At 55.7% G+C, this 21,686-nt stretch overlaps 4 protein-coding genes across 4 annotated transcripts; 2 read left to right on the top strand and 2 right to left on the bottom strand.

Moving 5' to 3' along the window:
• Window positions 1-3,381: 3,381 nt before the first annotated feature.
• Window positions 3,382-7,646, top strand: BXZ73DRAFT_77982 (uncharacterized protein; the record flags this gene model as incomplete). The annotated part of the gene is made up of 16 exons (XM_048022767.1): window positions 3,382-3,417; window positions 3,554-3,568; window positions 3,621-3,764; window positions 4,020-4,078; window positions 4,298-4,349; window positions 4,665-4,946; window positions 4,997-5,230; window positions 5,287-5,607; window positions 5,661-5,681; window positions 5,723-5,866; window positions 5,920-5,961; window positions 6,012-6,347; window positions 6,454-6,671; window positions 6,962-7,094; window positions 7,150-7,404; window positions 7,458-7,646. 16 exons carry the CDS (start codon window positions 3,382-3,384, stop codon window positions 7,644-7,646), a joined length of 2,481 nt encoding a protein of 826 aa, XP_047877271.1.
• A 1,938-nt stretch (window positions 7,647-9,584) lies between these two features.
• Window positions 9,585-11,060, bottom strand: BXZ73DRAFT_101928 (uncharacterized protein; the record flags this gene model as incomplete). The annotated part of the gene is made up of 5 exons (XM_048015061.1): window positions 9,585-9,766; window positions 10,010-10,113; window positions 10,171-10,592; window positions 10,700-10,728; window positions 10,790-11,060. 5 exons carry the CDS (start codon window positions 11,058-11,060, stop codon window positions 9,585-9,587), a joined length of 1,008 nt encoding a protein of 335 aa, XP_047877270.1.
• Window positions 11,061-16,691: 5,631 nt separating this feature from the next.
• BXZ73DRAFT_101927 (uncharacterized protein) lies at window positions 16,692-17,205 on the top strand (the record flags this gene model as incomplete). The annotated part of the gene is made up of 4 exons (XM_048015060.1): window positions 16,692-16,746; window positions 16,800-16,983; window positions 17,035-17,098; window positions 17,149-17,205. The coding sequence occupies 4 exons, from the start codon at window positions 16,692-16,694 to the stop codon at window positions 17,203-17,205; spliced, it is 360 nt and encodes a 119-aa protein (XP_047877269.1).
• A 2,417-nt stretch (window positions 17,206-19,622) lies between these two features.
• BXZ73DRAFT_101926 (uncharacterized protein) lies at window positions 19,623-20,148 on the bottom strand (the record flags this gene model as incomplete). The annotated part of the gene is made up of 2 exons (XM_048015059.1): window positions 19,623-19,815; window positions 19,856-20,148. The coding sequence occupies 2 exons, from the start codon at window positions 20,146-20,148 to the stop codon at window positions 19,623-19,625; spliced, it is 486 nt and encodes a 161-aa protein (XP_047877268.1).
• Between the last annotated feature and the right edge of the window lie 1,538 nt (window positions 20,149-21,686).

Below are 21,686 nucleotides of genomic sequence, written 5' to 3'. Positions count from 1 at the left end.
GATACAGGTGCTCTTGCGTGGCAACGACGCGAAAAGGCAGATGAAGGCTACGGAGCTGCAAGCTTCTGGCTCATCTTGCACATCTCCACTGGTTCTCAACCGTTTTTCAAGGTCTCTTCTGTGTTGGATAGCTGAGACGTACCCCATTCTAATCCATGTTTTTGAATTCTAATCGGAGCACATGTCGTTCCAGGGTACCGTATGTCATAAAATAATGACATATGATCCCCCACATGCATCTCATCACCGATAAGCGTATAAATTCCGATCTGAGCACCTTAATAGTATCCAGGTGTGATTCAGCAAACAGCCCGTTGATATCATGTCTGCACATGAACTTATACATGTCGTGTTTTCTCAGAACTTCCACTTTCCACACATATCTTGTATCTTCACCAAGTATCCGGATTTCTGTGCGCTATCTTCTGCATTGCATTCAGAATATTGTCTGTGAATATATCTAGGTGTCCGGAATGTGATACACTATTATCCCATGTCTGTGTGTGGTATGTCATTTTAAAATATCATACCTCATTATTCCCTCACTGTTGCAGCTACTGTCTTCCAAATTTGCACACCCACAGATCTTACAAGCTACTCTCTGATATAGAAAACAGCTTGGTGAATTACCATCTACACATGCTGCTGTGAAGGGTGACTTCCCAGGGAGAAGGTGTCCAGTACAGGTAGACCAACTCATATCAATATGCTGCAGTGTGCAGCACTGCATTCATATGTGGTGTACAGTTTCATTCCAAAAAAATGAGGGAGACTGAGGGGGTTGATAGTGTATACAGTATAGGTCAGATCAAACAGGTGCTGAGCACCAAAATATAACATCATGGAAGGCACAGATCACAATGTGTAAGGTGGCGTTAAAACGAGGGGATATATGCTAACCTATGCACCAAAACGCACGCCAAACGGACATGGAACGGGCAAGATGCGAGGGCAAGACTGGGGGAGGCAGGAGGAGGGGGCAAGGTAAGCTGAACATACACATATCCTGTCATACATGGTGCAAATCTCTTCCGACTGCTACATCCAAGCGCGCGATCGAAAGGGCTTGATGACGCGCGACGAATGAACCCATCCACGTCTTCTTAGGTGGCGAAGTGGGCGAGATCGAGCATTGGGAAGATGGGAAGGGAGTGCTGATTTCAGGCGGTCTTGCACAGCGCACAGCGGGCGAACGAGTGCGGCGGGCGAGACGAAGGTGGGCGCGTTTGAAAGGAATTGATGAGGGCAATCTGAGCTCCGATTTTCAGCGCGATCGGAGCGAAACTGGGAAAGTGGCGCATCGAGTCCAAGCCTGAGGATGGCTGGAGGCGGTGTGGAGAGAGCAGTGGTTGCTGCGGGTGAACGGCTGCGCGTTTTCGCGGCGTCGAGGGCGCGTTATATGCGGGGTAATGAGGGGAGCACGCGTACCAAAATGCGTGCGGAACGAACGGGATATGTGGCCGTGGTGCTCAAGATCGCGGGGGTTGAGGAAGATGCAGATAGGGCAAAAAGGTGGCAATGCGGCAGCTGTCATGGGCAATTGGCTGGGCGTACCAACGCGCGCAAAGGTGCATCGAAACGGCCTTGAAGAGGGGAAGAGAACGAACCTAACCGCGTCAAAAACGAGCTCCGAACCGTCAAGAGATGGGAGCATCAAGTAGGTGATGTGGGGGGCGATCTTGTGTCGCACAAGACGACGTGCAGCGGGACGACGGCGGGTCGCATGGTGAAACGGGGCGGCTCGTTAGAAAGAGGGTAGAAACGCGCATAAAACAAGCCCGAGATGTCGTTGAACGGTGGAGAACTCGGAGGAGGGTAAGGTAATGAGGGTGCGGGCTCGGGGTGTGGCAGTCGGGCGCTCGGAGGAAGAGAGCCATCAAACGCGGGCGCTCGGAGTTGAACGACCACCTGCAGGCGGGCGCTCGGAGTTGAATGACCATCAAAAGCGGGCGCTCGGAGTTGAATGACCACCTGCAGGCAGGCACCCGGAGTTGAATGACCATCAAATGCAGGTGCTCGGAGTTGAACGACCACCTGCCAGGCTGCAGATGGGTGCTCGGAGTTGAATGACCACCTGCAGGCGGGCGCTCGGAGTTGAATGACCATCAAATGCAGGCGCTCGGAGTTGAACGACCACCTGCCAGGCTGCAGGTGGGTGCTCGGAGTTGAATGACCACCTGCAGGCGGGCGCTCGGAGTTGAATGACCACCACACACGGGCACTCGGAGGAGGAGAGCCATCAAATGTGGGCACACAGAGTTAGTATGCCTATGGCAGTGTGTATGCCCATGAAATTGGGTGCTTGGAGGGTATACAGCCATCAAAAATAGGCATTCAGAGTGTGTATGCCCATGGAAGTGGAGCACTCAGAGTGCTATATGTGCACAAGAATCATTGTGTGCTTCACATGCATAGGATGTATTACAAAGAATGGGGAGACATGTGTGGCACAAAAAAAATCCTGGGCGAATGTCAAACAGTGGAGAACTCAAAGTGGGGTAGGGTGGCAGTTGGTGGATGGGGTGTAATAGTAGTAGCAGGTGCTCAGTGCATACTATACTATGAACCAGGGTGGGTGGTCTGCACACATGTGTGATTGAGAACGGGCACTCAGGAGTTGGTGTACATACCATGGACATGAATGGGTGCTCAGAGAAAATACTAGTAACCATAAGCAAGGGTGAGAACGTGTTTGTATATATGTATATGTTACAGTCACGGAGCGCAGGAGCGTGGAGGTCGGGCAAGTCGGAGACGAGCAGGAAGTCAGGTCGGATTAGAGGGACACACTTGACCTCGGGGAGGCTCACGATAGCGGGGGAGACGGGTAGGAGAGGTGACAGGGAGGAGCTAGGAGGCAATCGCAAAGCGAGACGGTAGGTGCGGGAATGGTATATAAAGCTAATGATGGTGGACGACTCTCATATGCTAAGGATCTGTAGTGGGTGCACACCAAAGCTTGTAACCATACAGGTGCAGCAGGCTATAACATATATAAATTTATAGTAGCCACAGTGGCAATACACGGGATAAGCGCTGTGCCAATATGAGTGGCAGCCTAAGCAACAGGCTTATACAAGTGGTAGCCTAAGTGACAGGCTCATATGAGTGGGAGCCCAAACAACATGCTCATACAAGTGGCAGCCTAAGTAACATGCTCATATGAGCGGTAGCCTAAGCGACAGGCTAATATGAGCAGCAGCCTGGGCTACATGATAATAAAGCAGTAATAGTAGTGGCATAGTAACAATGCTATAGACAGGCAGTGAAAGGCGGCTTACACAGGTGGCTGTGCACTCATATGAGTGGGAACAGAGGCTACAAAGCGCCCACTCATATGAGTCCACCCGAGCGGTATCCCTGGGCTACAGTGTCAAAAATATGACTGGTATCCCTAGGCTACAGGGACGGCACCCAGTGTGTCGGGACCCTGTGTGTTGCTAGGGGAATCAACTCCCTCCTCGAATCTCAATATAAATTTTCGTTGTTCTCTCATCGCCCGACGCCCCTTTTCTCTCTCTCTCTCTCTCTCATCCAAGAATCACGCGCACAGCATTGTCTGCCTCTGGTACGTGTACTGCCCTCTGCGCCATAGGACGTCACTGACATTGTGGACCCAGTGCAATTATGTCACGAGCAGTCAGCGACCAACGTGCAGGAGAGGAAATTTTGGCTCCTCCTGCACCGTGCCCCGCCTGTCCGCAACTGGACATCGAATCAGACTTGATACCGCCCTTGGAGGAGGTGGTGAGCCACGACGGATAGTGAGTACATGTACCCCGGAAGGTGCGAGCAGGCACGCTGACACCAGAACAGCAAGTACATCCACGTCACCTGCGACGGCAACTTCCGGCTGAGCCGGAGGAAGAAGGGCGATGTCGACGACGTTCCTTTCGCCGCGATGCGTACTTTGTCGACGTGACGGGGGTCACTGCTGGAACCAGCATTTCCTGCCCGCGCGCGAACGAGGTGAGACGATCCGCGCGTGTTGTGGGCATATCTGCTCACATTGGTTATAGGAGACGGACTCTGATCAGCACATCGCGCCAGCGCGGATGTCGGAGCGTATCTGGCTGGTGTGCGTGTTGATTGCCCGTCGCGCGGCCGCGCTGGCGACCAACTCGGTGGAGTATGATCGTACTATAAACATGATTGGATAACGGCTCATGCCTTCTTCAGGGTTCTGGGCAAGCGCAAGAGGGAGTAGTTTCAGTACAGCAGCCGACGTTTGGTAGCTAGTACCCGAGTTGTAGCTTCGTGCGAGCGGAAATTCCAAATGCTTTGCTTGTTCGCCCAGTCGCGACCTCGTTTCCGCACTCGCAAGCACATGCCTCAACGTCAGCTCCCATGTAAGCGCAACTCTCTCTGCGCCTGTTTGGCATTACCACCTTGACAGGGCGATCGGTGACCGACAAGAAGAGATCGCGCTTGACATACAAGGCAGCCGTAATGAGGGTGGTAGGACCCCGATCGGGTCAACGCCCGATTTAACCAGATTGGTGAAGTCCCTTCCCATCCGTTTGTGCTCTCTCCATCGACACTTACTGCCCCCCCCCTGCTTCACTCTACCGCAAACCTATCACCGCGTTGTCGTCCCACATCAATACCACAGTATGTCCCTGCAGTCTTCTGCTGTCCATTGACGCTATCTGACGGTTTCATAGATGTCGTTGTCCCACCAAATCGTCTTCCCACCGCTGAATGTGCATGGGGCCGAACTTCAACGGCTTCTCATTCAATGCTGTGGCGAACTGACAGCGTCGTGTTTGAGGCAAGCGAACGCAAAGCGTCGGCAAGCGCGCGTTTGCAGCAACGTTCTCTCCCGCTTCCCGGAATGCGCCATCTCCGTCGTCCAAGGCAGAGTGCTATGCCCGGAACACCAGAAGCCGCTGCGAGCGTTCATTTGCTACACTGAGGGCCAGCATCTAGGGATGGTACACGCTTCGGTAAGTGGCTATGGCTTACAGATCGGCGACGACGCTGACGGTCTTACTAGTGTGACTTCATCGTGGACCGAACGACCCACAAGTCGTGTGGTTTCAAGCTTCTACCGACACCCAAACATCTCGACCCGGACGAGAAGGCATGGATCATCCAAGTGGGAGAGGCGGATAACGGCCCTCCCCCAAATGAAGATGCCGACGACTGGTTCGTCACCTTGGAGCGCCGAGGTATGAAGGCAGAAGATCGCGCCCGGAGCTTGCAACACGGTCTTGACACGAAGGAGGTGGTGAGCACGCACTCTCCCATTACCCGTACCCCTCTCGCTCAACATTGTTTCCGAAGCCGAGTGCGAGCGACCAACAGACCTACGACGAGATATTCGCCAAGGCCTTGGCGTATGACGACCTCCCAAAGGGTGATTCCCCCAAGCAGTATTCTGATACGGACTACCTGGGCAAGGCAGCAGCGTATGACGCGTTCCAATTCTCTCAATCGACTGCGTCGGGGTCTCCGTCCACCTCGTTCGGCGCCTCAAGCCCATCTCTCCGGACGCCATCGAGCGGCCAGATTCCACGGAGGAAGAACACGTTGATATACGGGTCTATTTCCTTGGGACGGTCGTCCACCAGCGAGCGCTCTCAGATGGCTCGGAGGATGTCAGACGTGAGTTATTCCCCGTCCTCGTGTTTGTTGCCGACAGTGACATGATGGTGTAGGAGTCCCCGTTGAAGAACAAGGTGAGTACATTCGAAAGTGATTTGCTGTCGTGCCTAACAAGGTACATCAGGGGAAGAACAAGGCGGTGCCGCTCAAGCTCGGACGTCACTTGGCCATAGGATGCGAGCCTGCTGACGTCGAAGAGGATGGCAAGGATCTTGACGACTTCATGGACATGTCCGATGGCGAGCAGTGCGGAGACGAGGTGAGCCGGTGTCATTCATGTCCTGTGATACTCTCATTGACCTGTCGATGTAGGGACATGTGGGTCAGGCTGCACAGGCTGCACAGAGCTATGATGTGCGTATCGTCGTTTGTCGCGTCACCATCATTCTTATTTTGTATTGTAGCCTGGAGCCCCATCAAACCCCATCGAACTGACCGACGACAGTAGTAGCGGGAACGAACGTCCGCGCAAGATGGCGAGGATGAAGACCAACTACGCCAACTCTTCCACGGTCCTCGAGAGGGCTCACAATGTGCTCTCCCGTACGAAGTCCTACACCAACATCGTTAAGACTGAACCTTTGGACAATGACGAGTGTCTCCAGGCTGCCGGGAGACACTTCAAGGCCGCCTCTAGTGTGAAGAACAGCCCCGACATTGTGAAACGCAACAAGAAGCTTGGTGCTCCTTCCACCCAGCGCGGCTTGCGCGATGCTCCCTCGGCCCTTCCACCCAGCGCGGTTCGCGCGACGATGCTCCCCCTTCCACCCAGCGCGGCTTGCGCGACGCTCCCTCGGCCCTTCCACCCAGCGCGGTTCGCGCGACGATGCTCCCCCTTCCACCCAGCGTGGCTTGCGCGACGCTCCCTCGGCCCCTTCCACCCAGCGCGACTCACGCGACGCTCCCTCAGCCCCCTCTGCCAAGCACGGCTCGCGCGACGACCCACCTCCCGCCGTTTCCGACAGCCGCACTCCTGGGGGCTGTGGTACACTCTCTGCCTCCCCTGGCGAACGCGAACAGGGTGACTTCGTGGCTTCGGTGAACTCCGGCACTGAACGCGGCTTGTATGCATCCTCCGTCGCCTCCACCAGCCGCGCGCCGGGGGGCGCACTCCCACCGGCAACAACGCATCGGCAGTCTCCACTGGGGAGGGCGGCAGCCTAGGTGAGGACGTTTCTCCGGCCAGTGCCATTGCCACGATGTTGTCTCAGGGTAAGCGGGAGGAATATTGGCCGGACGCACACTTGGTGGGGCCAGCTACTCCGGCGTTGCGTCGACTCTTGATGCTCACACGTACGCAAACACTCTTTACATCAATGACCGTAGTACTTACCTCTTATACAATAGCCCCTAGACTGTACAACCAATTTCTCTTGCACCTGCAGTCGCGCTTCTTGCACCTCTTTCGATTCGACATTGAGGACGATGAACCACCCTTCATGGCATCGCAGGACACCTGGCAACTAACCATATATTACCACTTCTTCGTGAGTTCCCGTCGTGTTTGTGTTTCAACGGCTCCAAGCTCACGCACATGGGCAGAATGGGCGCTCTCTGCTTGCTCGCACTCAAGTGATCCCGCACGCAGAGCATGAACTCTGTGTTCGCGACATTCGCTACCTCACTGAATTTTGCGGCGTGTTTGGGGAGAGTCGCGTCAAGATCAAGGGCCCGGGTGATGCTCGATGGATGTCGTGTCGTCCCTCGGACGTCATCCAGGTGTCCTGTGAGACTCGCAATCATATCCGAGTCGCAATGATGGGCGTCACTGAGGTCAAAGAGACGACAGATGATGAGGTACATTCACTCCACTCGTTCGCAATGTGTTTGGCTTACCTTTGCTACAGCAGGACGGTCTCTCAGACGATGACGTCGACAATAGCGATCTGTTCGCGTGGCGCGAGGGCTCAGACGATGACCTTCTGACGGTCGAAGAGATCAAGGATGAATATGGGGTGGATGGAGGTGATGGTGACGGCTTCGTCGAGGAAGACAGCTTCGTCGAGGAAGAGGGGATGGACGAGGACAGCAATGAGTAGTTCCAGGTACGTCTCCATCATGCTCACGGAGGCGTTCGCGCCGCTGCCTTCGTTGCGCGTCCATGTCAGGCACGTCGTACCCCATACCGTTTATCTTGCATTCTACCTCCCCATCTCGTGCGCTCGCTCCCATTCTTGTCTTGTTACTCCGCGTCTTCATCACTTCGTCTCCCCTCGCCCCTTATGACCTCGCGCTCCATCCGCTGCGCGTTGATATAAAGCTCTTATTTTACACTCTCGTGCCCCTCTCACCTAATCATGTACACGATCCCAACCCAGGTCCCCGTTCCGGTCTGTCCATATGTGCGCGGCATATACTCAGAATCCAGACCCCTTATGTTGCGCACACAAATACCTGAGTGATCTGAGGCGAGAACGAACACCGACATGTGTGTCTCCGTCCCCGATGGCCTTCATCGGCCGTTGGCAACGCGGGCGGTCGTACTTCTGGTTGTGTACCCCAATCATCTAAAAACGACGCATATGCGGAACATTGCGAGTGACCGGACTCTGTGCGTGTGTGTGCGCGCGGACTTCTGTGCGTGTGTGTGCACGCGGACTTGGGCGTGGTGCGCACGGACTTGGGTGTGTGCATTACATGCGAGTGACCGGACATGTGTGCGTGTGTGTGCGCGCGGACTTGGGCGTGGTGCGCGTGGACTTGGGTGTGTGCATTTGGAACTGCAACTGTAATCAGTAGGTGCGCGTGTTCTGTAGCGCAATGATGGGGGCGCTAGGTGGTACCGGTCGTGTGCGATTGAAGCACAAATATGCGAGAAGCATTTGCCATGTGACTTTGAGTCCACGCCCTCGCACTGCACCCTCACCCCCTTGCTCTGGCCTACCTTTGCACCCAGTCCGGTCAGTATGCCCTTGCTCCGGCCTACCCTTGCATTAACTGACACAGCAGTCGCATTTGGAACAGAATAGTCGCATTTGGAACGGGATATGTACATAGCCAGTCGCATTTGGAGCAGGATATGTAAATTCATCGTCGGTTGCATTTGGAATGTCAAGGGACACAGCAGTTGCATCTGGAACAGCAGTTGCAACTGGAGCTATTGGTGACTTACCATTCCAGTTGCAACTGGTAACTGTAATTATTACATGCGCGCGTGCCCGAGACTCTCTCAAGTTTGTTACATTTGTAACATCGTCCGGACACCCCCTGTGAGCCCACTTGTTACTACAGCTGCGTGCAGAAAGCTTGTCCAGGCGCTGAAAAACGCGACGCGCGTCGCGAGAAATGGGAAATTAAATCGAAATGGTCGAAAAATCGCCAACGGTGACGCGAGCGCGTTTCTTCTCCCCCTCTCCCTCGTTAGATCCCCCCGACGTCCATAGAATGTTGAAGAGCGCATCAGGCGCGTGTTTGGGTATGGTATGACGCTTTTCCGCGTCCTCAACGGCCAAGCTGACGTGTTTCGCGTAGTGATCACCACGGGTGGTGGCCACCCGTGCGGGTTGGCGGGTCGGGTCCCACGGGTACGGGTCCGGGTCGTGCTTGGCTGACCCGTGCACCCGCAGGGTGAACCCTCGGTCACCCGTGGTGACCCGTGGGCCCGGAGTGCATTATACGTGTAATACATAGTATTGATTCAAATCGGGGGGGGGGGGGCATATACCGCGCCGCCCTGCACGCCCCTCACAAGGGGGCGGGGGTGGCGGAGCTCGCTCGTGCGCATGCCGCTCGTGCTGGAGGGCCACAGACGAGCACTCACACTAACGTGTACACGTACGGGCACGGCCCTCTCGAGCTCTTCGCGCCCCGTCCATCTCCTAATCTTCCCGTGGACCCTATCGAGCACGCCACACTCGACAGACGGCGCACGAACGTGCCCTTCCCCCAGGCGTGCGAGGCCTCGATGACCGCCAGGGTCTCTCCCACACCTCGCCGTTCCCCACGTCCTCTCCAGCCTGCCGCCGCCGCCGCACTAGTCACGCCACTGGCCCATCGACCGTCCGTGGGGGGTTGACCTGGAGGACAATGAACATCCCCTCGAGCGGGACCGTGTGCGGGGTCGCGGTCGCGTGCCACCAGGCGCCGATGAGCGTGCGCCTGCCAACGCGTACTGGCGGTAGAGGACACTGCAGCGAGCGCGCCGGCATGCTGACTGGATCTGGACGCGGAGTGATGAGGACAACGACGCCGTCCAAGTGGCGGACACGGCGGCAGAGCGCATACCCGCGCCAGGCTTGCGCATATCGTGCCGGGCTCTGTGTGTGACTGCAGCATACGGAGGGAATGACGGGGGAGAGAGAACTTCAGGCGAGACAGCGGAGGAGGATGAAGAGAGGAATCAGAAGGTGCAGAGGGGAGAAACGGGTCAGCAGGGGAGAGCGGACAGAGAGGAGTACGTTACCTTGCCAGTGACGATTGGTCATCTGCGCGATGTCCCTGTCTGAGTCTGTCGGGCTTGCGACGCGCGAGTGCACGTTGTCCGGCTTGTGCTCTTCGTCGTCCTCGCTCGAGACCGCGTCGATGAATTTGTCGACGTCCATGTTGAGCCTGTCCTGGACCTACCGGCACACGCGATCGATGCGCCCCGTTCCGCCTTGCTCTTCGCCCATCTCGTGGTTGTCGTTGTAGTTGCGGTCGTCGTGGTCGTCGTCCAGTTCAACGTCCACGTCCGTGTCTTCGTCTTCATCACCCTCCGCCCTCTCCGCCAAGAGCTCCGCCACCCTTGCCCGCACCTCGGCCTCCTCCTCCATATTCGCCACGCACATCTTGCACGTCTCCGGCTCATGCGATTTCCACTCCCCCTTCACGTAGGTCTCGTACACCCACTCCTCTGGCATGCCCCGCCTCCGCACGTGCACCTTCCGCCGCCCGCCGCACACGCACCTGATGTGCTGGACGGCATACCCATCTGGAAAGGATTGGGGGCGGTACACGTTCAGCGCGCCCTCGTCCACCGTGTCACTCAGCTCCCAAAACGGGAGGGGCTGGGTGGGGACACGGAGTGGTGCTTGCGGAGGTCGAAGACGAGGGCGTGGGCCGCGGCCGAGAGCAGCGGGTTCTCAAGCCGTGCGTCGACCGCTTACGGGCGCACGGCGAGCGTGTTCCCGTCCATGTCCAGCCCTACACCGTCCGGGCATGCGCGTGAGCGCCGTAAGGGGACACGGAAGGCGAGAAAACTCACGAGATGCCCAGAGCCCGGACAGAGGGCGTGAAAGCGTGAACTTGGGGCTGCCGAGGAGCACGCCGCGGGCGCAGTGGTCGAAGCACACCCTCCACTGATCCTCCTCCCCCTCCTCCAGCCACGGGCTCCGGCTCGTCCGCCAGTCACTCCACATCCGCCAGTCCTCCTCCCACCCCTGCACGCGATCCGGGACCGCCGCACGCCAGTCCAAGTCGCCATGCGCGGGCGCGCAGGCGGCGCACACGGCGCGGTACTCTTCAAAATCGGCCATCGTCGCGTGCGTAACCTGGATCTCCTCTGCGTCAGTGCGGTCGACGGGGAGGGCGCCGGGGGACAGGAGCTCTTGACAGCGAGGGCTCGGATGGGTGGCTCGGTGATATGGATACGGTCGCCAAAGTGGGGTACTTGGCCTCGTGGTAGAGGGGGTGTAAGATGTGAGGGGTCTCGACTGAGGAAGCATTGAAGCAGGGGGGCAGAGGCGGGAACGGGGAGGAAGGGAGGAGATGCGAGTCCACGGTCGAGTCGGCGCGACTGGCAAGCCGCGCGCGCGAGCGCCGACGCCGGCGTCACACGTGACTGACCCGTGGTTTCAAGCGCTGTACCCGAGCGTACCCGGACCTGTGAGCTCACGGGTCCGGGTTTCGCGGGTCCGGGTCCGGGTCGACTCAAGATTACCCAGGGGTGACCCGTGGTGATCACTAGTTTCGCGGCAGACTGTGGTCTGGTGGTGGTACACGACCCGTCTGCCACCTTGCCACCCCTCGAAACGTGTCTGACGATGTATAGGAAGCTGAATATATTCTTATGGGTGAGTTCTTGGGCGGTTTGACGTCTCCTGCGCCACACCGAAGACGTCATGTACTGCCCGTGACCGGAGCCTACTTCCAGAATCGTGGGCGCAACCACATGGTCCCTGATTCCAGATGGCCTCTCAAGTTTCGCATAAGTAACAGGTGCCTATTGAACAGTTGGTGTCGCTCGGAGGGCTGGGTGAACACTCGAATGGCAAGGCGAAACTGGAAGGCATGTACATCCTACAAGTACTGTACATCCCCCTCTATCTATGGGTCTATGAGAGCCAGCTCGTTGCCACCCAACCAACTGTTCCGCGTAATGAGGACTTGAAGCATCCTCGTGACAATGAAGCTGGGAGCACGAAGCGAGGACGGCAGTGTCTGTGAGAGCGCGAGCTGCACCGTGAACCACCACGGACTCTCCCAATGTAGTCACAAAAATCTGGGCATACAAACGTCTTACGCCATAGATCACAGCGACAGTATAACTATGCTGTGACAACAGGGGGGACGCATGATATCAATGGGGCACTCACCGAAGGCGGTATCCTCTCTTGAGCACACGTACCCACCCACTCCTGCACCTCCGCCAACGCCTTCTCAACAGTCCCCATAGATGTGACAAGTTCCTTGCATCGCAGACGCATGCTTCATGGGCACGATTTCAGCCTCGGGGTGGCTCAAGGGGCGCCAAGGTGGCAGACGGGGATAAGATCGTCGTGTACCACCACCAGACCACAGTCTGCCGCGAAACACGTCAGCTTGGCCGTTGAGGACGCGGAAAAGCGTCATACCATACCCAAACACGCGCCTGATGCGCTCTTCAACATTCTATGGACGTCGGGGGGATCTAACGAGGGAGAGGGGGAGAAGAAACGCGCTCGCGTCACCGTTGGCGATTTTTCGACCATTTCGATTTAATTTCCCATTTCTCGCGACGCGCGTCGTGTTTTTCAGCACCTGGACAAGCTTTCTGCACGCAGCTGTAACGTGTTATTAACATGTTACTAACAACTAATAGTAACACAAGTAACAAATAAGTTATTTGTTAGCGAACCCTAGACTACTACTCCCTTCCCATGATCGTCTCGGGATATAACATCAACTGTCAATACAGCAAGAATGCCGTGAAGCGCATGACCAAGATGTGCAAGCAGAACAAGGGTATGACATATTTACCCTCTCATACCGCAGAGACCGGGCCCTTCACGCTAGTCGTGGTCGGGAAGTGGCACTTGTCCGCGCACCAACCGGCATGTCGCTACAAGTCTTCGTACAACTGGGTGCCAGGCTGCGCACCTGTGGTTACCCCAATTGTAATACAATTGCCCAGGAGCCTGCAGAACTGGTTTTGTTAACCCCCACCAGGTGGTCATTGTACTATATCCCCACCAGGGCATTGTAATAAGCCATAAGTCTAATGACAGAACTTCTGCAGCCTTGTAATAAGCCTCGCCACTAATAACAGAAGGCCCCCAGGGCTGTAATAAGTTGATATTCTAATGACAGCACCCTCCCAGGACTGTAATAATCCTCGTTTCTAATGACAGAAGGTCTCCAGAGCTGTAATAAGTTGGAATCTTAATAACAAAGTGTCCCCAGGGCTGTAATAAGCCTCGTCTCTAATGAAAGAAGCCTCCCAGGGCCGTAATAAGTTGGTATTCTAATGACAGAGCATCTCCAGGGTTGTAATTAGCCCCGTTTCTAATGACAGCACCTCCCCAGGGTTGCGATAAGCCCCGTTCCTAATGACAGAAGCCCCCCAGGGTTGTAATAAGTCGATATTCTAATGAAAAAGTGTTCCTAGGGTTGTAATAGGCCCTGTTTCTAATCACAGAACCTTCCCAGGGCTGTGATAAGTTGATACCCTAATGACAACAGCCCCCCAGGCTTGTAATAGGTCTCGTTTGTAATGACAGAACATCCCCAGGGTTGTAATAACTCACGTCAGGTACTATCCAGCTATTAATAGCCTCATATCGTGGCTGGCCTGGCCAGCTATTAATACCTGGTATACAGGTACCCTACCCTGCCCTGCAGCCCCCAATTGGGTAAATAGCAGCTGCCTACAAGATAGCTATCAATAGCAGTGGATAGCAGCAGGTTCCTGCAGCTGGAATAGGGTGCAGTAGCTGGTTCCCGCATGTAAATAGTGGGGGTTGCACAGCTGGGCAGGGTGGGAAAACAACCAGACACTGTGTATGGATCAAAAGAGGCATCGTATAGCTTCTAAACGCATCCAAGAGCATGCCATTCGGAGCAGTATTGGCGGAGATACGGGTGTACCCCCGTTTTTGTCGATGGGCACATCCACTAGAATTGGGAATTGTGGATGGATCCCCTCCGTTCTTTTGCATGGTGTGTGGTTCTCTCTCCAATAGATGGGATTGAAGTCCGATCGCGAAACGATGCACACAATCTGGATTAGATTGCCGATTACGCTTCAGCCACAGCACTTTTGATGGCTTGATATCTCTGCACCACATCCCCCGATAAGCATTTGGTTTTTTGCAGTCTCTTACATCAATGTATGAAGACACACTCTGGGTATTATCTGGACATGAAACACTCTAAACATGTCCCTGCGCATCTGTGCACGTTCAACACCACTTCATTCATAGCCCCACAACCTTTGCTCTGATCGCCATGCTGCTTGCTGCAACCATTCGGCATTGTAAAGCTGAACCGAAATCATGTTTCGAATCTTTTATCGCACATCTGATAGCTTTGGTAAACCCATATCTCACCTTCAGTTTACCCCCTGATCGGAGGCAACTTGTCAGTGTGATAGCAGCACATGTATCTGATCTGAACTCAGATAGAACACAGCTTCAAGACGCAAAAAGAATCTTGTTGATCGGCCAAGAATTGGCTGAGATGTCACAGCAGGGCCTGGAATGCAGTACTGAGCTGCAAAGTGTGGCATGAAACCTTTACACATAACACCCACATATGCAGGCATGAAGTGATGTACTTACCCCCCAATCTGGCAGTGATGCTCAATCGAGTTCAATAGCATACTCAAACATGTTCCATGAGTCATTACACCATTTCAATGGCTGTGTAGGCCCAATTGCAGGTTTGTGTGAAGTGAGAGGTGCAGCTATGAAGCAAAAGTGCACCCTGTTTCTACTACAGATGCTATATCTTCCTGAGTTCCTAACCAAATTTCATGATTCTTGCTGTGTTAGATACACAACGCAGAGCGCGATCCAGATCTGTAAGGTTCTATGTTATCAGATGATATGTCATAGCCCGGAAAAGGAATTGATGGGAAGAAATATAAGGAGAGATATGTCTGAAGTGTATGCTGATAACAGTTTCGAGAGTAGTGTCCGTTTAGGCAGTGGATAATGAACATACTGCAGCAAGCAGCGTGGCGATCGGAGCAACGGTTGTGGAGCTATGAATGAAGGGGTGTTGAATGTGCGCAGATGCGCAGGGACATGTTCAGAGTGTTTCACGTCCAAATGACACCCAGAGCGTGTTTTCATATGCGTATGTAAGAGACTGCAACAAACCAAATGCTTATCGGGGGATGTGGTGCAGAGATATCAAGCCATCAAAAGTGCTGTGGCTGAAGCGTAATCGGCAATCTAATCCAGATTGTGTGCATCGTTTCGCGATCGGACTTCAATCCCATCTATTGGAGAGAGAACCACACACCATGCAAAAGAACGGAGGGGATCCATCCACAATTCCCAATTCTAGTGGATGTGCCCATCGACAAAAACGGGGGTACACCCGTATCTCCGCCAATACTGCTCCGAATGGCATGCTCTTGGATGCGTTTAGAAGCTATACGATGCCTCTTTTGATCCATACACAGTGTCTGGTTGTTTTCCCACCCTGCCCAGCTGTGCAACCCCCACTATTTACATGCGGGAACCAGCTACTGCACCCTATTCCAGCTGCAGGAACCTGCTGCTATCCACTGCTATTGATAGCTATCTTGTAGGCAGCTGCTATTTACCCAATTGGGGGCTGCAGGGCAGGGTAGGGTACCTGTATACCAGGTATTAATAGCTGGCCAGGCCAGCCACGATATGAGGCTATTAATAGCTGGATAGTACCTGACGTGAGTTATTACAACCCTGGGGATGTTCTGTCATTACAAACGAGACCTATTACAAGCCTGGGGGGCTGTTGTCATTAGGGTATCAACTTATCACAGCCCTGGGAAGGTTCTGTGATTAGAAACAGGGCCTATTACAACCCTAGGAACACTTTTTCATTAGAATATCGACTTATTACAACCCTGGGGGGCTTCTGTCATTAGGAACGGGGCTTATCGCAACCCTGGGGAGGTGCTGTCATTAGAAACGGGGCTAATTACAACCCTGGAGATGCTCTGTCATTAGAATACCAACTTATTACGGCCCTGGGAGGCTTCTTTCATTAGAGACGAGGCTTATTACAGCCCTGGGGACACTTTGTTATTAAGATTCCAACTTATTACAGCTCTGGAGACCTTCTGTCATTAGAAACGAGGATTATTACAGTCCTGGGAGGGTGCTGTCATTAGAATATCAACTTATTACAGCCCTGGGGGCCTTCTGTTATTAGTGGCGAGGCTTATTACAAGGCTGCAGAAGTTCTGTCATTAGACTTATGGCTTATTACAATGCCCTGGTGGGGATATAGTACAATGACCACCTGGTGGGGGTTAACAAAACCAGTTCTGCAGGCTCCTGGGCAATTGTATTACAATTGGGGTAACCACAGGTGGGCTGCGTGATGACCGACGGAGAGGCACCCGAGCGCAACTGGTGGACAACTATCCCGTTAATCGCGCGGACGAAAGAAATAGGTCCCGGGGCTCGTCACGATACCCTCAACGACAATTGGAACGACCAGAACGTGCAGCGTACGCACAAGCTAGGTCAGTGGTCGTGTTCACGTTGCTCAGAACGACGCACAGAGATGCTGACGCCGCTGTGGACGACTATCGCGCCATCAGGGAGCGTCTTCTCTGGCTAGGGATATCAGTCAATGACCCCGACTTCCAGCCACTGGAGAAACGCGACGTCGAACCTTTCAACTTGGCGAACTCCCGAAGCTCTTTGAATCAATCAAAGAAACTTCAGGTTTCGTGGCTTTGGAACAAAATGACCCTTGTCGAAAAACCGGGAACGGAGCTGTACGCCATCTATGCGGACGATGGTGTGTGCCCACTGATACTTTGTAATACACATGTACTGACAGACTTTGAACAGTGAAGGCAGTTCACTGGTTCCGGACGAGCGGTATACTCACACGATGGAAAGAAGAGCGCAAGCTCCTGCATTGGGAGATGTGGCGCACCATCATGTTCTTCGCGCATTGGAGGCGCCATTGGGTGACAACTGCAGATGGGCATCGAAAGACACGAGACCGCGGGCGAGAGGCATACGCGCGCAAGTACGTCTCTTTGATGGACTCGATCCTGCGATGCTATTGACTGGGACACAGGCAAGCCGATCGTTGCGTTGTTCTACTCGGCGAATGTCGAGTGCAGTACGAATGTCTCAAGCTGGTGAGTGATGTTCCCGTCTCGACGTACCACAGCACTAATTATGGCATTAGGATGATACGGCATGGGCAGGAGCCCTTGGACTGATCAATCCCAACGACGTAGACTAAGTGCGTGCTCGTATCATACCATGTACCTCTACCTACTGGCGCTATGCTCCAAGTCCTCTTCCTCCCGGGGCCCACACCGCATCATTGCCCACGTCCATGCGATGCGCACCGATGGCTCCGCATTCGTCTTCCTCGCCAGTTGGAGTACCACGCGCTAACTAGTAAACGCCTCAAGATACCTGTGGGTTTCTTCAGTGTGATGATCCATCTGATTATACGATTTTAAACTCACTTTTCCTCATCGGTCTCCCCGTATGCCGCGGGTGGTATGGAGTTCATGTTGATGCCAGGCTGTGGGAGCAGCAGTGAATCGCTAGGAGCACCTGTTGCCATAGCCCATCGGCAGCTACAGATGCACCTATTGATCCGTGACAGTGCGCGCCCGTGTAGACGCGCCTAGCCGGTTGTGATGCACGCCACGCGTCCCTCCCCTTCGCCATCCTTGCTCTCCTCCTCCGCCTCCTCCACTACACCCTCACTGCTTCCATCCTCCCGCTCAGCCCAGGCAGACGATAGCGACCACACAGTCGACTGTCGTCTGCTATTGGACTCCAGTGTCACCAGGTGACACTGACCTTCCCTCCTCTGACCTCCCTCGACCTCGACCTCAATCCCGCCCTTCACCCACCTTGCCAACCACCCTCACAACGTCAAGAGTGCACATGGAGATTGGAATATAGGGCCGCGGCGATGTGCCGCGGCCCCTGCTTTGGTGAGTCCTCCGCTATGCCCTCTCGCATTCCCAACGCCCACCCGCCGCTCCTACAACAGGCCGAGGACGTCCGCCCGGACGTCCTCCCCCTCCTCAGCCTTCCGAGTCGCCCTCCCCCGCGCGGCCCTCCTCCTTCGTGCGGCCCTCCTCCTCCGTGCTGCTCTGCGTGGCGCTCCTCCTCGCCCTCCTCCGCCCGCGCCTGCCGCCTCCTTCGAGCCTCCTGCCCACCCACCCTCGTCACCCTCCTCTGTGCTGCTCACCTCCGCATCGCCCACCTCCGCGCCGCCTCGTCCGCCCTCGTCGCCCGCCTCGTCTACCTCACCCCTCCGCCTTACCCTCCTCCGCCTGCTCCGCATCGCCCACCTTTGCGTCGCCCGCCTTTGCGTCGCCCTCCTCCTCTGCATCGCCCTCCTCCTCTGCATCGCCCTCCTTCTCTGCGTCGCCCGTCGCCACGTCGCCCTCTTCCACGCCCACATCCTCGCCCTCCTCCTCCACGCCTACCTCCTCCGCGCCCGCCTCGCCCGCCTTTGCCTTGCCGCGTCGCCCTACTCCGCGCCTGTCTCCCCTTCGCCCGCCTCCTCCACACCCGCCTCGCCACGTCGCCTGCGCCCGCGTCTCTCATCCGCCCGCATCGCCCACTCGCGTCGCCCACCCACACCCGCCTCCGCCTCCGCGTTGTCGTGGGGTGTGGTATTATTTGCTTGTTCACTTGTGTAGTAGTTTACTGATAAATATATTTTGAACACTAATTATATACAAAGTGTGATGTGAAACAAAGAGGGAGGTGAGCTCACTGTCGGAGACGGTGAGCTCAGGTGGCAGGGCCCGAGGCGCCGGTGTCCAGACGTCTCGGGGCAGTGTCGCGCCTGTGTGGCCGGCGGCTGCGTGACTCGTAGTGTTGCGATGGCTCGGCTTGGCTCGGCTCAGGACGGCTCCGAGGAAGCCAAAACTCGAGCCACGGCTCTGATTTTGGTTGTGATTACCAAAGCCGAGCCCAAGCCGCCCAAGCCGTCCATGAGCCGTCTTCTTCAATTGGCGCTGGTGGCAAAACAAAGATTCATGTTTCGTAGTGGAACAGAGCAACAGATGAATGGTAGAACTGCTTCTTAAATGTGCCCATGATGCACAGAATGTTTTAAGATTGTCAGCAGGGTGATTGGACGAGGTCGACCAAACACCCAAATTGCAGGCAAAACTCGAGTTGAGTCGAGTTTCAGATCTCAGATCCGACGTCGGTAGACAATGAGTCCGATCAAGTTGCCTGCTTACAAGCCACAAGTTATAAGGTACTTATACAAGCTACAACTTATAATAGCCGAACTATTACCAATTCATAATGGCTAGCCTAATACTCTATACCGAGTTCGAACAGGTCCTGCCTAGCGGCACCCCCTGCGGCCCTTGCTGACAATGCAGACCGAGTTTGAAAGCTTGGACCTGTCGCTCTCAGTGCATCCTCAAGGCTTCATCCTCTGAGCTCTGGAGGAAGGAGGGTGTGCAAGTGCCCACCAACTGACATGTCGACTTATCCTCATCCCCCCTTTCCATCAATCACACCCACGAGAATTGCACGAGGTAGACCTCACTCCTCGCCAGCGACGGCATGCGCATGCGCGCGCCTGGAGGGCCCGCGTTCCCTCTTGCGGACGTCACAGCGTCGAAACGAGACAAGAGGAGCGAGCCGCCATCCACGGCGACCCGTTCGCTAACGCGGAGGGACGCACGCTCGGAACAGGCCCAAGTTCTCGTGCATGCGCCTGAACGCCTTGTGCTTGTGGTTCCGCTTGACCGGCACGTGTGAGCCACAGGTTGAAGTCGAGCCAGTCGGCGCGGCGAGCACCGTGCCGGTCTTCGTCACGGAGCTGGTGCCTGAGCCGGAGCCTGAGTTCGCGGCCGCGCTGCCGTTCTTGACGAACACAGTGAGTGCGTCGGGGCCACCACAGAGCGCGGTGAAGTCGCCAGAGCAGGGCATGCAGTTGTGTTGTGGCGTCCGCGATGAGCGCGCCGCCGCTGTTGACGAAGGACGCGCCGCGGTAGCACTCGCGCGCGTACTCGAGCCTGGTGATCGTGTGGCCCTTGGAGTTGCAATGGGTGATGCAGGCGGCAAGGGTCATCGAGTCTGAGACGACGGCGTTGATGTTGAGCGTCCGGAGGCAGTTCATGTCGTCCTGATGGCAGCCGGCAGTGGTCCAACTCGAGATCGTGGTGGTCAAGTTGGAGGCGCCGCCCATGGGGAAGGCGATGGTGATGTGGGCCCTAGTGATCACCACGGGTGGTGGCCACCCGTGCGGGTTGGCGGGTCAGGTGCCATGGGTCCGGGTCCGGGTCGTGCTTGGCTGACCCGTGCACCCGCATCAGGAAAAACACAATTTGCATATTAGCCCTATTGTGCTCTAACACATCTATCCACCAGACTTTTAGCTCTAATGTGGTCTAACACACCTAATCGCCCGACGTTTAGACCAAATGAGAATCAGCACACCTAACAGCAAACACATTAGGTCCCACATCTTACTAACATGTCTAATGTGCCGCAAATTTACACACATTAGAAGATGTTGAGGGTGTTTGATACTAGTGCTCCTAATCCTATAGTCTGGTACTAACGTCTTCTATCGGGAGCGATGATTGCCACAACAATTCACAACAGTATAGAAGTTCTAGAGGATGAAATATATTGGTAGAAACCAGCATAATCTAACTACACTGGGAACAAAGACGTGTTACAGGCCACTAGGACACAAGCAAGGTGGCGATGCAGATGAAGTGGGCGACGCGGGTGGGCCCGTCGTGCACGCACGCACACCAGTCCACGTGGCGCACCGTGGAGCTTTCGGCCCACGACAACCGCGAGCACGACGAAGAGCACCCCACCCAGCATACCCGCGAGGCTCCGCTCCTCCTCCTCTCCCGTCCTCCTCTTGCTTGTCCTCGTCGGCCGGTGCAGTGGGAAGCGCCTCTGCGACGAGCGTCAGGCTCTCGGTCGCTAGTGTCCGCTCGTGCCCGTGAAGACTAGACGCGGCGGGTGTGGCCGCGAAGTGGGCTGCGAATGCGAGCGAGCGAGTGCGGCGGCGGCGGCGGCTGCTGAAGCGTTCGCGGGATCTGCATTGACGAAGCCTTGGAGCCGGATAGACGGCGGGGCACGAGGACCAGAGGAATGACGAAGCGGACAACATGGATGTGGGCGAGGTGGGCAAGGTGAGCGAAGCGGGTAACACGGAGGAGATGGGTGAGGCAGACGTCGACGCGGGGGTGACGCAGAAGCGGACGGGCGATGTGGGCAGGTGACATGAGCGATGCAGTCGTGGGCAAAGTGCCAAGGTGAACGCGGGCGAGGTGGGCGACAGAGACGCACACGACACGACGCGGGCGAGGGCGAGGTGAGCGACACGTGCGGGCGAAGCGGAGCCCGATGAGAGTACATCGCCACCGTGGACGTTCCAAAGCCGTGTGGGCGGAGAGGTCATAGGGAATGGTTCAGGGGGTCGGGGCGCGGGAGGTGGGGAGACAAAGAGCAAATGTAAATGAGAATGGGCAAGGGAGCGTAGCAAAAAAGAGGGGAACATACCGCAAAGGAGCCGGGGGCGTTGCAGGCGACGGCTAGGGGGAGACCAAGCACGAAGGTTGCACAGCGGCGGGCGGAGGTGAACCGGTGACAGGCGGGCGATGTGCAACCCAGCGGCAACGGCCGCGTAATACGGTCGTGCCGGTATAACAAGCCTCCCGTGCACGTCCTTTAGGTTGACGTGCGCGTTGTGGGGACGGTGTG

The sequence above is a fragment of the Epithele typhae genome (genome assembly GCF_022376455.1).
Source record: "Epithele typhae strain CBS 203.58 chromosome Unknown BXZ73scaffold_28, whole genome shotgun sequence".
Classification (NCBI taxonomy): Eukaryota; Fungi; Basidiomycota; class Agaricomycetes; order Polyporales; family Epitheliaceae; genus Epithele; species Epithele typhae.
The sequence above is the reverse complement of the archived record's forward strand: the minus strand, read 5'-3'. Positions and strand labels throughout refer to the sequence as shown.